This window comes from Cherax quadricarinatus, chromosome 14, assembly GCF_038502225.1.
Source record: "Cherax quadricarinatus isolate ZL_2023a chromosome 14, ASM3850222v1, whole genome shotgun sequence".
Lineage (NCBI taxonomy): Eukaryota > Metazoa > Arthropoda > Malacostraca > Decapoda > Parastacidae > Cherax > Cherax quadricarinatus.
In genome coordinates this window covers 13,633,487-13,648,943 of record NC_091305.1, presented here as the reverse complement: position 1 = coordinate 13,648,943, position 15,457 = coordinate 13,633,487, and the positions used below count along the sequence as shown (strand labels likewise).

Genomic DNA, 15,457 nt, shown 5'->3' with positions numbered 1-15,457 from the left:
TATATATATATATATATATATATATATATATATATATATATATATATATATATATACATCATCAAAGTGACATCAGGCAGTAGTACCCTGGGGGTTCCTTAGGGGATGCTGGGGTGCCAGCTGGTGCCGCCACTCTTATGGTCTGTGTCTCTGGCACCACAGGTGGGATGGTTGAAGGTGGACTCCCAGACCATCCTGAGTCTGCAGAAGCGGGTGGTCACCCACAACTCGCGCATCTCTGTCACCCACGACGAACACCGCACCTGGAACCTGCACATCCGCCAGGTGCAGGAGAGCGACAACGGCTGCTACATGTGTCAGATCAACACCCAGGTCATGAAGAACCAGGTCGGCTGTATCAAAGTCCACGGTCAGTAAATCTAGCTAACGTCTTATTATTTCGTATTATATATATATATATATATATATATATATATATATATATATATATATATATATATATATATATATATATATATATATATATATATATATATATATATATATATATATATATATATATATATATATATATATATATATATGTATAAAGCATTAAACCCGTCTGGGTTATTCAACACAATGTGTGGTGAAGGCTCGATCCTCCTTCCGCCGGTTTTCCCATTTCTACTGATGAAATGAAAGTTAAAATGCAGCTGCTGGAACAATCCATAATTATCAAAATTATCTGATAATTATTATTATTAATCTATTCACAGCAGCACTGAGATGGAAGTGAAATACTGGACGATGTTTTCACCAGATAATGGCTGGTGACCATCCGAAACATCGTCTGACGTTTCTTCTCCATAACGTGGGTGATGCGTTCACAAATTATAATCACTCAGGAAAACAAATATTTAAGCTTTCATAATTTATTACATAAAACTGTATAAAGATTAAGACACATGTGCAACACCTGGGTGTCTTTATTACTGGAACGTTTCCCCTGTACAGTATTACTGGAACGTTTCCCCTGTACAGTATTACTGAAACGTTTCCCCTGTACAGTATTACTGAAACGTTTCCCCTGTACAGTATTACTGGAACGTTTCCCCTGTACAGTATTACTGAAACGTTTCCCCTGTACAGTATTACTGGAACGTTTCCCCTGTACAGTATTACTGAAACGTTTCCCCTGTACAGTATTACTGAAACGTTTCCCCTGTACAGTATTACTGAAACGTTTCCCCTGTACAGTATTACTGAAACGTTTCCCCTGTACAGTATTACTGAAACGTTTCCCCTGTACAGTATTACTGAAACGTTTCCCCTGTACAGTATTACTGAAATGTTTCCCCTGTACAGTATTACTGAAACGTTTCCCCTGTACAGTATTACTGAAACGTTTCCCCTGTACAGTATTACTGAAACGTTTCCCCTGTACAGTATTACTGAAACGTTTCCCCTGTACAGTATTACTGAAACGTTTCCCCTGTACAGTATTACTGAATCGTCTCCCCTGTACAGTATTACTGAAACGTTTCCCCTGTACAGTATTACTGAAACGTTTCCCCTGTACAGTATTACTGAAACGTTTCCCCTGTACAGTATTATTGAAACGTTTCCCCTGTACAGTATTACTGAAACGTTTCCCCTGTACAGTATTACTGAAACGTTTCCCCTGTACAGTATTACTGAAACGTTTCCCCTGTACAGTATTACTGAAACGTTTCCCCTGTACAGTATTACTGAAACGTTTCCCCTGTACAGTATTACTGAAACGTTTCCCCTGTACAGTATTACTGAAACGTTTCCCCTGTACAGTATTACTGAAACGTTTCCCCTGTACAGTATTACTGAAACGTTTCCCCTGTACAGTATTACTGAAACGTTTCCCCTGTACAGTATTACTGAAACGTTTCCCCTGTACAGTATTACTGAAACGTTTCCCCTGTACAGTATTACTGAAACGTTTCCCTTGTACAGTATTACTGAAACATAATAATAATAATAATAATAATAATAATAATAATAATAATAATAATAATAATAATAATAATAATAATAATAACAACAATAATAATAATAATAATAATAATAATAATAATAATAATAATAATAATAATAATAACAACAATAATAATAATAATAATAATAATAATAATAATAATAATAATAATAATAATAATAATAATAATAATAATAATAATAATAATAATAATAATAATAATAATAATAATAATAATAATAATAATAATAATAATAATAATAATAATAATAATAATAACAACAATAATAATAATAATAATAATAATAATAATAATAATAATAATAATAATAATAATAATAATAATAATAATAATAATAATAATAATAATAATAATAATAATAATAATAATAATAATAATAATAATAATAATAATAATAATAATAATAATAATAATAACAATAATAATAATAATAATAATAATAATAATAATAATAATAATAATAATAATAATAATAATAATAATAATAATAATAATAATAATAATAACAACAACAATAATAATAATAATAATAATAATAATAATAATAATAATAACAATAATAATAATAATAATAATAATAATAATAATAATAATAACAATAATAATAATAATAATAATAATAATAATAATAATAATAGGACATCAGAGAAGTGGGAAGAGGTGCCAGGGAAATAAAAAAAGAGAGGGGTGCCAGGCACACCAGAGAATCGTAAAGAGGTGCCAGAAATACCAGAAGAAAGCAGGGGTGCCAGGGGCAGAGAGTAGGGCAGGGGTGCCAATGGCATCAGAAAGGAGGGCAGGGGTGCCAGGGGCATCAGAGAGGAGGGCAAGGGTGCCAGGGGCAGAGAGTGTCAGGGGTACCAGGAGGAGAGAGAGTCAGGGGTGCTAGAGGCAGAGAGTGTTCGGGATGCCAGGGGCAGAGAGTGTCAGGGATGCCAGGGGCAGAGAGTGTCAGGGGTGCCAGTGGCAGAGAGTGTCAGGGGTGCCAGGGGCAGAGAGTGTCAGGGTTCCAGGGGCAGAGAGTGTCAGGGATGCCAGGGGCAGAGAGTGTCAGGAATGCCAGGGGCAGAGAGAGTCAGGGATGCCAGGGGTGCCAGGGGCAGAGAGTGTCAGGGGTGCCAGGAGCAAAGAGTGTCATGGGTGCCAGGGGCAGAGAGTGTCAGGGTTCCAGGGGCAGAGAGTGTCAGGGATGCCAGGGGCAGAGAGTGTCAGGGATGCCAGGGGCAGAGAGTGTCAGGGGGTGCCAGGGGCAGAGAGAGTCAGGGATGCCAGGGGTGCCAGGGGCAGAGAGTGTCAGGGGTTCCAGGAGCAAAGAGTGTCAGGGGTGCCAGGGGCAGAGAGTGTCAGGAGTGCCAGGAGCAAAGAGTGTCAAGGGTGCCAGGGGCAAAGAGTGTCAGGGGTGCCAGGGGCAGAGAGTGTCAGGGGTGCCAGGAGCAAAGAGTGTCAAGGGTGCCAGGGGTGCCAGGGGCAAAGAGTGTCAGGGGTGCCAGAGACAAAGAGTGTCAGGGGTGCCAGGGGCAAAGAGTGTCAGGGGTGCCAGGGGCAGAGAGTGTCAGGGGTGCCAGGGGCAAAGAGTGTTAGTGGTGCCAGGGCCAGAGTGTCAGGGGTGCCAGGGACAAAGAGTGTCAGGGGTGCCAGGGGCAGAGAGTGTCAGGGGTGCCAGGGGCAGAGAGTGTCAGGGGGGAAGGTGAGTGAGGAAGAAGGCAGATGGCACATGAAAGTGGAGGATAAAATGTGCAATTATTGTAGGTAAGAGAAAGAGTATAGTAGATGCAAGAAGAAAGAAGAAGAGAAGGGGAGGAACAGGAGGACGAGGATGAAGAAGAAGAGGAGATAAACCCGAGAACATGCAGGAGGCGAAGATAAACAGGAAGAGACAGAAAAATAAGGATAAAGACTGGCTGAGTTATTAATACTATTAATGTTGATGAAAGAGAGAAAAAATGTGCGCTGTTAGGATAAATAGATAACTGAAAAGGGATAGAAAATCACTGGTGGATAGATAAATAGACAGCTGTATGAATAGGTATTGATCAGCAGAGAGAGAGAGAGAGAAAGAGAGAGATAGGGAGAGAGAGAGAGACTGCAGTCCTCAGCTACAGTCTGGCTGAGACAGCAGTAATAGTTTATAACTGAGTTGACGATAGTTTCCCCAGAGTACAAGCAGCACATCCCAACGCGGCGGCGCCCGAGGGTTGTACACACAACAGTCATCTGACAGGTGCACTGATCTGCCAGTTGACGGAGTTTTAACTTCCTGTCAGTGACTGTGGTAGTGACTGTAGTTCTGCGAATGTTAACCTGTAGTGGTAGTGACTCTTAGTGACTCACAGTAGCAGCGACTCTAATTCTGTGACTTAACTTACAACGGTAGTTACTCTAGTTTAGTGAATCCTAATGTAGAAGGGGAGGAGGAGGGTAGTATGTATTCTTAGGTCTACGATGACTACATTCTTTTATATTATTGTCTTTTCTTATGTATGTACTTGTTGTGTGTATTATGGTGATCCAAATTTCTCTCCCAAATTCTCATTTCCTTCAGTCTCGTGTACAATGTGTGTTAACCTCTGCTAGGTGATGTTGTTATAGATATCTTCATATAAATTCTGTTTTCCCTGTGTATGGGATAGGTCATCCTGAGAGATGGTAATTCCCAAGTGATAGTAACTCCAGCGCTGCTGGTACAACACCTCGAATTTCTTATAGCTAGTTAATCCTTAATGGAATACTTGAAGACATACTCAGATTTCAACACTATTTATCAAACACATCCTGTGTGATTGAAAATGGTAGGCAGCCCATCCTATGTGATGGAATATGACAAGGCAGCCCATCCTGTGTGATGGAATATGACAAGGCAGCCCATCCTGTGTGATGCAATATGACAGGAACAACCCATCCTGTGTGATGCAATATGACAGGAACAACCCATCCTGTGTGATGCAATATGACAGGAACAACCCATCCTGTGTGATGCAATATGACAGGAACAACCCATCCTGTGTGATGCAATATGATAGTAAAAACCCGTCTTGCGTGACAGAAAATGAGAGCGGAAACAGCTAGCTTTTGCTCACACTGTCATATAGAATAGCGAAGCAACACTTTGCTTACGTATCCAATTTTGTTTAATAATAATAAAAGAAGTATCTTCGCCTCAGCACTGTACAGACACGTTATAGCTTCGTCACAGACCCCGGGTAGGGGAGGTAGGGGAGAGAGCCTTGCGCTTCACCATCCGGACGACAGATATCTAGACAAGAGTCAAAGCCGTAACTCAGACTATGGAGCATAAGATTTGATACTGACCTTGTTTCCCATGTTTTCCTAGCCTCCTCACCCCTCTCTTCTCTCTTCCTCCCTTCCCTCACTCTTCCGCAACACTTCACCTATACATCCTCACGTGTCTCCCTGACCCTTGACCTGATACACAGTGGCTAATCTCCCTTTCACTGACCTGTCTTCATCTGCCACAGTGCCTCCTGACATCATCAACGAGCTGACGTCTTCAGATGCGACCATCAACGAGGGAGACACGGTTAACCTGAGATGTGTGGCTGAGGGCTACCCCACCCCGGAGATCAAGTGGAAAAGGGAAGATGGAAGAGGCATCGTCATCAAGAGCTCCGGCAGAGATGGATCCAAGAGTAAGTAGTGTGGTGGTGGAAAGTTACTGTCATGGGCGTTTGGTGGTATATCTGTGAGCGGATAGTCCGGTGGTGGATAGTTACTGTGAGGAAACTGCGGTGGTGCGTCAGAGTGGATAATCTGCAAATGGATAGTTACCTTGCGATTTGATTTGTATTGGTGTCTCTAGGAGTGGATAGTATTGGGATGGTGCTACTCAGAGTAGTGTGAAAGGAGACAGTCTGGATAGCGTCTTCTTGCCACCATAAGAGATTAGAGGTAGCCTCCCGCAACCTCGGGAACAAGGTAGTGGATGGAGTTCAAACCGTCAGTGTCACAAAGGCCTAAATTACAATGGAAAAGCCTTAAGAAACGTGCTGGTGTGGGTATTAGTATCTCCCCAGAGTGAATATTACAGTGTCTCACCAGAGTGAATATTAGTGTCTCCCCAGAGTGAATATTACAGTGTCTCCCCAGAGTGAATATTACAGTGTCTCCCCAGAGTGAATATTACAGTGTCTCCCCAGAGTGAATATTAGTGTCTCTCCAGAGTGAATATTACAGTGTCTCCCCAGAGTGAATATTACACTTCCTCCCCAGAGTGAATATCACAGTGTCTCCCCAGAGTGAATATCACAGTGTCTCCCCAGAGTGAATATCACAGTGTCTCCCCAGAGTGAATATTACAGTGTCTCCCCAGAGTGAATATTACAGTTCCTCCCCAGAGTGAATATCACAGTGTCTCCCCAGAGTGAATATCACAGTGTCTCCCCAGAGTGAATATCACAGTGTCTCCCCAGAGTGAATATCACAGTGTCTCCCCAGAGTGAATATCACAGTGTCTCCCCAGAGTGAATATTACAGTGTCACCCCAGAGTGAATATAACAGTGTCTCCCCAGAGTGCATACTGTTACTCTTCTCCCCAGAGGAAATATCTCGGGGCAGATTTTCTGGAGGACATAAATATCGTGAGGGAAGGCGGGAAGAGACGATAAGGGATCCGGATGCAGACGTCTAGACTACACGAACGTAAACATAAGGAGGAGAAGGTGGAGAGAAGAAGAGGAGTGCAGCGAGACGGGGAGAATGGAGGGAGAAAAGGAGAAGAGACGGATGAGCGAAGGGAGGAAGAAGAAGAGGAGGAGGAGGAGATACGGAGAGGGAGGGATTGGGATATAAGGAGAGGGAAGGAATGTCCTAATTCAAGGAGACTGGAAGGAAAGGTATTTATGGGGAAAGAAGCAATAGCTGGAAATATGGGAGAGAAATAAACATGGAAATGAAAGAATAGCCTGGGAGGAGATTCTGGAGGATGAAAGGCGAGAGAGAGAGGCGGAGAGAGAGAATGAGAGAGAAAGAGAGAGAGAGAGAGAGAGAGAGAGAGAGAGAGAGAGAGAGAGTAGCGCTGAAGGAAAGAAGAGTCTGGTGGACTTACAGGAGTGTACAGGAGCCTCGGAGACCTTCTCTTCTCAATAACTCCACGTATATATGTCTTCCATAACTCCACGTATGACTTCTCCATAACTCCAAGTGTGACTCCCCTCCATAACTCCAGGTGTCTCCTCCACAGCCTTCGAGGCGGTGCCTGGAAGCAACCTGACTCTGGAGAACGTCTCCAGGAGACAGATGGGAGCCTACCTCTGCATCGCTAGCAACAAGGTGCCGCCTTCTGTCAGCAAGAGAATCATCGTTAATGTTAACTGTAAGTACGTGAGAGAGAGACAGAGACAGAGAGTGAGAGAGAGAAAAAAATATATATAAAGAGATAGATATATAGATAGATAGATAGATAATGTCTCCTCTCATCTCCCTCCTGCCCCCCCCCCCGCACACCCTCCCCATCACAAACCTCTCTCTCCTCACTTCTCTCCCATAGTCTTTCCAGCACTACCCTCCCTCCCTCCCACAATGTCTCCACTGACCTCTTCTAAGTTCCTTCCCACAATCTCTCCACCACTAACATCTCTCCCTTCCCTCCGACAATCTCTCCACCACTAATGTCTCTCCCTTCCCTCCTACAATCTCTCCACCACTAACATCTCTCCCTTCCCCCCCACAGTCTCTCCAGTGGTGAAGGCAGACAACCAGCTGATCGGGTCACCCTTAGAGACCAACGTTGAGATACAGTGCCACGTAGAAGCCTTTCCCATGGCCGTCAACTACTGGGAGAGAGAGAACGGAGAGATCATCCTCAACGGGTGAGATAATGGGTGAGAGATGATGATGATAATGGGTGAGAGATGATGCGGAAAAGGAAGTGAGAGGGAGTCCGAGGGATGCGCCAGAGTCGATGGGGGATGAGAGATAATGGAAGAGAAAGTAAGAGTGAGTGACAGGTTGTGCAGGGCTGAGGAATGGTGGGGGGTGGGGGAGATATGGGAGTGAGTGGGGAATGGGATAGTTACTGGGTGAAGGATAGTAAGGGATATGGGACATATAGGAGGAGAGGGGTGAGGGATAGTGGATGTGGATGGGAGGGAAAGGAAGAGAGAGAGAGAGAGAGAGAGAGAGAGAGAGAGAGAGAGAGAGAGAGAGAGAGAGAGAGAGAGATCTCAAGATTTAAAATGGTGGGGTGAGATATCATGGGGAAAGGAGAGTGAAGGAGAATAAGAAGAGGGAAGTGGATGGATAAGAAAAAGAAGCCAGGGAAGAAAGTATCAAGAATGGTAAAGTGCGGAGGAAAAGCAAAAAAATGAACATTAAGAGAAGATGAGAATAAGAATGACGATAATGGTTGTAAATAAAAAAATAAAAAAATAAAAAAAAAAATAAATATATATATATATATATATATATATATATATATATATATATATATATATATATATATATATATATATATATATATATAAAGAATCACCCCACTTCAGTGATCTAAGAAGTAACTTGGTGTTCAGTCCTTACCTCGATGTGGAAAAATTTGAGTTTTCCTAAATTCAGCATGGGTAAATTTGAACAATACAATGGTTGTGCAGGTAAGACGCATAAGCAACAGTTACGAAAGATACCTGGAGTTTACCTGGAGAGAGTTCCGGGGGTCAACGCCCCCGCGGCCCGGTCTGAGACCAGGCCTCCTGGTGGATCAGAGCCTGATCAACCAGGCTGTTGCTGCTGGCTGCACGCAAACCAACATACGAGCCACAGCCCGGCTGATCCGGAACTGACTTTAGGTGCTTGTCCAGTGCCAGCTTGAAGACTGCCAGGGGTCTGTTGGTAATCCCCCTTATGTGTGCTGGGAGGCAGTTGAACAGTCTCGGGCCCCTGACACTTATTGTATGGTCTCTTAACGTGCTAGTGACACCCCTGCTTTTCATTGGGGGGATGGTGCATCGTCTGCCAAGTCTTTTGCTTTCGTAGTGGGTGATTTTCGTGTGCAAGTTCGGTACTAGTCCCTCTAGGATTTTCCAGGTGTATATAATCATGTATCTCTCCCTCCTGCGTTCCAGGGAATACAGGTTTAGGAACCTCAAGCGCTCCCAATAATTGAGGTGTTTTATCTCCGTTATGCGCGCCGTGAAAGTTCTCTGTACATTTTCTAGGTCGGCAATTTCACCTGCCTTGAAAGGTGCTGTTAGTGTGCAGCAATATTCCAGCCTAGATAGAACAAGTGACCTGAAGAGTGTCATCATGGGCTTGGCCTCCCTAGTTTTGAAGGTTCTCATTATCCATCCTGTCATTTTTCTAGCAGATGCGATTGATACAATGTTATGGTCCTTGAAGGTGAGATCCTCCGACATGATCACTCCCAGGTCTTTGACGTTGGTGTTTCGCTCTATTTTGTGGCCAGAATTTGTTTTGTACTCTGATGAAGATTTAATTTCCTCATGTTTACCATATCTGAGTAATTGAAATTTCTCATCGTTGAACTTCATATTGTTTTCTGCAGCCCACTGAAAGATTTGGTTGATGTCTGCCTGGAGCTTTGCAGTGTCTGCAATGGAAGACACTGTCATGCAGATTCGGGTGTCATCTGCAAAGGAAGACACGGTGCTGTGGCTGACATCCTTGTCTATGTCGGATATAAGGATGAGGAACAAGATGGGAGCGAGTACTGTGCCTTGTGGAACAGAGCTTTTCACCGTAGCTGCCTCGGACTTTACTCTGTTGACGACTACTCTCTGTGTTCTGTTAGTGAGGAAATTATAGATCCATCGACCGACTTTTCCTGTTATTCCTTTAGCACGCATTTTGTGCGCTATTACGCCATGGTCACACTTGTCGAAGGCTTTTGCAAAGTCTGTATATATTACATCTGCATTCTTTTTGTCTTCTAGTGCATTTAGGACCTTGTCGTAGTGGTCCAATAGTTGAGACAGACAGGAGCGACCTGTTCTAAACCCATGTTGCCCTGGGTTGTGTAACTGATGGGTTTCTAGATGCGTGGTGATCTTGCTTCTTAGGACCCTTTCAAAGATTTTTATGATATGGGATGTTAGTGCTATTGGTCTGTAGTTCTTTGCTGTTGCTTTACTGCCCCCTTTGTGGAGTGGGGCTATGTCTGTTGTTTTTAGTAACTGTGGGACGACCCCCGTGTCCATGCTCCCTCTCCATAGGATGGAAAAGGCTCGTGATAGGGGCTTCTTGCAGTTCTTGATGAACACAGAGTTCCATGAGTCTGGCCCTGGGGCAGAGTGCATGGGCATGTCATTTATCGCCTGTTCGAAGTCATTTGGCGTCAGGATAACATCGGATAGGCTTGTGTTAATCAAATTTTGTGGCTCTCTCATAAAAAATTCATTTTGATCTTCGACTCTCAGTCTGGTTAGCGGCTTGCTAAAAACTGAGTCATATTGGGACTTGAGTAGCTCACTCATTTCCTTGTTGTCATCTGTGTAGGACCCATCTTGTTTAAGTAGGGGCCCAATACTGGACGTTGTTCTCGATTTTGATTTGGCATAGGAGAAGAAATACTTTGGGTTTCTTTCGATTTCATTTATGGCTTTTAGTTCTTCCCGCGATTCCTGACTCCTAAAGGATTCTTTTAGCTTAAGTTCGATGCTTGCTATTTCTCTGACCAGTGTCTCCCTACGCATTTCAGATATATTGACCTCTTTTAGCCGCTCTGTTATTCTTTTCCGTCGCCTGTAAAGGGAGCGCCTGTCTCTTTCTGTTTTACATCTACTCCTCCTTTTTCTTAGAGGAATAAGCCTTGTGCATACATCGAGTGCTACCGAGTTAATCTGTTCTAGGCATAAGTTGGGGTCTGTGTTGCTTAGTATATCTTCCCAGCTTATATCGGTTAGGACTTGGTTTACTTGGTCCCACTTTATGTTTTTGTTATTGAAGTTGAATTTGGTGAATGCTCCCTCGTGACTAATCTCATTATGTCGGTCTGGGGCTCCGCGCATCTGAGTATATTGTTTTTGATATGGTGATATTTCTTATCAGATCATCATTGTTAGTGAAGATGAGGTCTAGTGTATTCTCCAGTCTAGTAGGCTCTATTATTTGCTGGTTTAAATTGAATTTTGTGCAGAGATTTAAAAGCTCGCTTGGTTCAGACTTTGGAACAGAATTCTTCTCCAGGCTGAGGGACTGACATCCTCAAATCAAGGGCGATGGACTGATTATATCGTCTTCACATACTTTCTGTACTCTACTAAAAATGCCTAGGCGAAACTTTTCGGAATAAAGTTGCCTAACTGTTGCCTATGTGTCTTACCTACCAACCTCTCGGTATTGTATACCATTTTGATATTCACTCAATAACTGTGTAATAAAATGTGATGCTGATTTGACCATTTCGAGAAATTTCGAGTGAGGGGAAGGTACAGCAGCTGCTGAGTGACGCCTGAGAAGAGGGACGCCATTTGCAATGTGTGAACACTGGTTGTCGTGGGAAATTCTGCTAATAATTCGGCATCGTCCGAGCCAAATTGGGGATTTTCGGCCTGAATTTATAATTAGGAACCCTTGTTAATGTCCCCTGCCTACAAATTGGGACAGGAAATTTGCGGGACCTTAAGAATTGCAGGAATGGCAGAACATCACTGACAGGGAAGTGCACCATTAGTCCTTGAATTTAGATCACTAGCTGGTCAGTGTAGGGTCTAGGTATGATCCATCTACAGTAATTAAATGGTAAGTGTATATTTTGTGTAGCCAGCAAGCCTAATCCTATACAGTCCACACAACTTTAATTACCAGAGTAGCTGGTTTTAATATTATAATTATTAATTTAATGTCAGGTTTAGCTTTTTTGTGAGAGTGGTGAAAAAATGGGTAGTCGAGGGAGTGACAGTTCAGTGATCTACTGTGACTAAATCCCACTTACCTCACCCAAATTACTTTCAGGTAACAATTCATGTAATGCCCTCTAAGTCTCCTGTAGGTGATTTGCTCACGTAATAATAATAATAATTTTTTTTCACACTGGACAACTAGTCATTACCTTGGTATCAGAATTGGCACTCACGCAACCTGAGTGGCAATTTAAAATACTCACTAAGTGGAATGGATGGCAGTCATATAATGCTCATTGAGTGGGAATGACAGCATGACTAACACACTCACTGAATGGGAAAGGGTAACTTTATTACGCTTAGCGAGCGGAAAGTGTAATAAAGTTAATATGCTCACTGACTGAAAAAGGAGACAGCTTTAACATACTCGCTGAATGGAAAAGGTGACAGAGCTTTAAGATGCTCACTGAGTGGGAAAGGTGACAGAGCTTTAATACGCTCGCTGAGTGGGAAGGGTGACAGGGCTCTAATACGCTCCCTGAGTGGTAATGGAGGCAAAGGCTGCCTAATAGGCTCACTGAGTGGAGTGTTTGAGGGGAAAATATGCTTATTGAGTGGAGTGGCTAGCCTCGTTACCAGTGCTTTGTGGAGAGAAATTGCCTGCTTGCCCTGGTTTTTTCAACTCATCTAATTCAACGCTGGAAATACAAGCCAATTGCGGACAGAATTTTCCTGGTATGGGGAATTTTTTTCTTCGTTTTGTATTTATACTTTTTTACCCCCCCCCCGTGTGTGTGCTCACCTATTTGTGGTTGCAGGGGTCGAGTCACTGTTCGTGTGTGTGTGTGTTTGTGCTTTACAAAAATGGTAACACTGATGTTGCTGTCACTGTTATGTTGTAAAGGATGTCTTGTGATTACTTTATTAAGATGATGATGATGATGATGATGATGATGATGATGATGATGATGATGATGATGATGATGATGATGATGATGATGATGATGATGATGATGATGATGATGATGATGATGATGATGATGATGATGATAATAATAATAATAATAATAATAATAATAATAATAATAATAATAATAATAATAACTGTAATATTATTATTATTTTTGCTGTTTTTTTTTTATTTTTTTTACACTGTATAATTAACGTAGGTAACATTCTTGTCACACTGAACGTTCCTCACTGGATTATTCTTAACTCATGTCTCACATTTCCTTCTCAGTTCTCTCATTCATTATTCCTGACTTCTTGCTTTATCTCTTATTCCTGTGTACCTGTTTTTATCCCTTATTGTTATCCCCTCGCTTTATCCTTTATTGCTATCTATAGAATGATCTAATTTATATAAGTGATTGTCGTTTATATCTCTTTTTTTTTAAGTTTCTGCAGTTATTTCCTGTCCTCCTTCCTTCCTTCCTTCCTTTCTTGCTTCCTTTCTTCCTTCCTTCATTTTTCCCCTCCTCCCTTATGCTTCTGGGAGGGAAGGAGAGGGGTATGTAACACTGTTGTTTGTCATTCTTCTTCTCTTCCCCCCCTCACCTCTCAGTGATCACGACTTGTCCTCCCCACCTCCCCCTCTTCCCCGTCACCTCTCAGTGATCACGACTTGTCCTCCCCACCTCCCCCTCTTCCCCGTCACCTCTCAGTGATCACGACTTGTCCTCCCCACCTCCCCCTCTTCCCCGTCACCTCTCAGTGATCACGACTTGTCCTCCCCACCTCCCCCTCTTCCCCGTCACCTCTCAGTGATCACGACTTGTCCTCCCCACCTCCCCCTCTTCCCCGTCACCTCTCAGTGATCACGACTTGTCCTCCCCACCTCCCCCTCTTCCCCGTCACCTCTCAGTGATCACGACTTGTCCTCCCCACCTCCCCCTCTTCCCCCTCACCTCTCAGTGATCACGACTTGTCCTCCCCACCTCCCCCTCTTCCCCGTCACCTCTCAGTGATAACGACTTGTCCTCCCCACCTCCCCCCTCTTCCCCGTCACCTCTCACTGATCACGACTTGTCCTCCCCACCTCCCCCTCTTCCCCGTCACCTCTCAGTGATCACGACTTGTCCTCCCCACCTCCCCCTCTTCCCCGTCACCTCTCAGTGATCACGACTTGTCCTCCCCACCTCCCCCTCTTCCCCGTCACCTCTCAGTGATCACGACTTGTCCTCCCCACCTCCCCCTCTTCCCCGTCACCTCTCAGTGATCACGACTTGTCCTCCCCACCTCCCCCTCTTCCCCGTCACCTCTCAGTGATCACGACTTGTCCTCCCCACCTCCCCCTCTTCCCCGTCACCTCTCAGTGATCACGACTTGTCTTCCCCACCTCCCCCTCTTCCCCGTCACCTCTCAATGATCACGACTTGTCCTCCCCACCTCCCCCTCTTCCCCGTCACCTCTCAGTGATCACGACTTGTCCTCCCCACCTCCCCCTCTTCCCCGTCACCTCTCAGTGATCACGACTTGTCCTCCCCACCTCCCCCTCTTCCCCGTCACCTCTCAGTGATCACGACTTGTCCTCCCCACCTGCCCCTCTTCCCCGTCACCTCTCAGTGATCACGACTTGTCCTCCCCACCTCCCCCTCTTCCCCGTCACCTCTCAGTGATCACGACTTGTCCTCCCCACCTGCCCCTCTTCCCCGTCACCTCTCAGTGATCACGACTTGTCCTCCCCACCTGCCCCTCTTCCCCGTCACCTCTCAGTGATCACGACTTGTCTTCCCCACCTCCCCCTCTTCCCCGTCACCTCTCAGTGATCACGACTTGTCCTCCCCACCTGCCCCTCTTCCCCGTCACCTCTCAGTGATCACGACTTGTCCTCCCCACCTGCCCCTCTTCCCCGTCACCTCTCAGTGATCACGACTTGTCTTCCCCACCTCCCCCTCTTCCCCGTCACCTCTCAGTGATCACGACTTGTCCTCCCCACCTCCCCCTCTTCCCCGTCACCTCTCAGTGATCACGACTTGTCTTCCCCACCTCCCCCTCTTCCCCGTCACCTCTCAGTGATCACGACTTGTCCTCCCCACCTCCCCCTCTTCCCCGTCACCTCTCAGTGATCACGACTTGTCCTCCCCACCTCCCCCTCTTCCCCGTCACCTCTCAATGATCACGACTTGTCCTCCCCACCTCCCCCTCTTCCCCGTCACCTCTCAATGATCACGACTTGTCCTCCCCACCTCCCCCTCTTCCCCGTCACCTCTCAGTGATCACGACTTGTCCTCCCCACCTCCCCCTCTTCCCCGTCACCTCTCATTGATCACGACTTGTCCTCCCCACCTCCCCCTCTTCCCCCTCACCTCTCAATGATCACGACTTGTCCTCCCCACCTCCCCCTCTTCCCCGTCACCTCTCAGTGATCACGACTTGTCCTCCCCACCTCCCTCTCTTCCCCGTCACCTCTCAGTGATCACGACTTGTCCTCCCCACCTCCCCCTCGTCCCCGTCACCTCTCAATGATCACGACTTGTCTTCCCCACCTCCCCCTCTTCCCCGTCACCTCTCAATGATCACGACTTGTCCTCCCCACCTCCCCCTCTTCCCCGTCACCTCTCAATGCTCACGACTTGTCCTCCCCACCTCCCCCTCTTCCCCGTCACCTCTCAATGATCACGACTTGTCCTCCCCACCTGCCCCTCTTCCCCGTCACCTCTCAGTGATCACGA

At 44.9% G+C, this 15,457-nt stretch overlaps 2 protein-coding genes across 2 annotated transcripts in view; both read left to right on the top strand.

Moving 5' to 3' along the window:
* Positions 1–15,457, top strand: part of LOC138852703 (protein doublesex-like) — a 398,114-nt gene that overhangs the window by 326,882 nt on the left and 55,775 nt on the right. The window lies entirely within an intron of this gene.
* The window catches only part of LOC128695228 (lachesin), a 27,319-nt gene continuing 11,967 nt past the window's right edge, over positions 106–15,457 (top strand). The window contains exons 1-4 of the mRNA XM_053785748.2: positions 106–370; positions 5,450–5,620; positions 7,172–7,303; positions 7,661–7,799. Coding sequence (XP_053641723.2) covers positions 106–370; positions 5,450–5,620; positions 7,172–7,303; positions 7,661–7,799 — 707 coding nt within the window. The remainder of the gene's footprint in view (positions 371–5,449; positions 5,621–7,171; positions 7,304–7,660; positions 7,800–15,457) is intronic.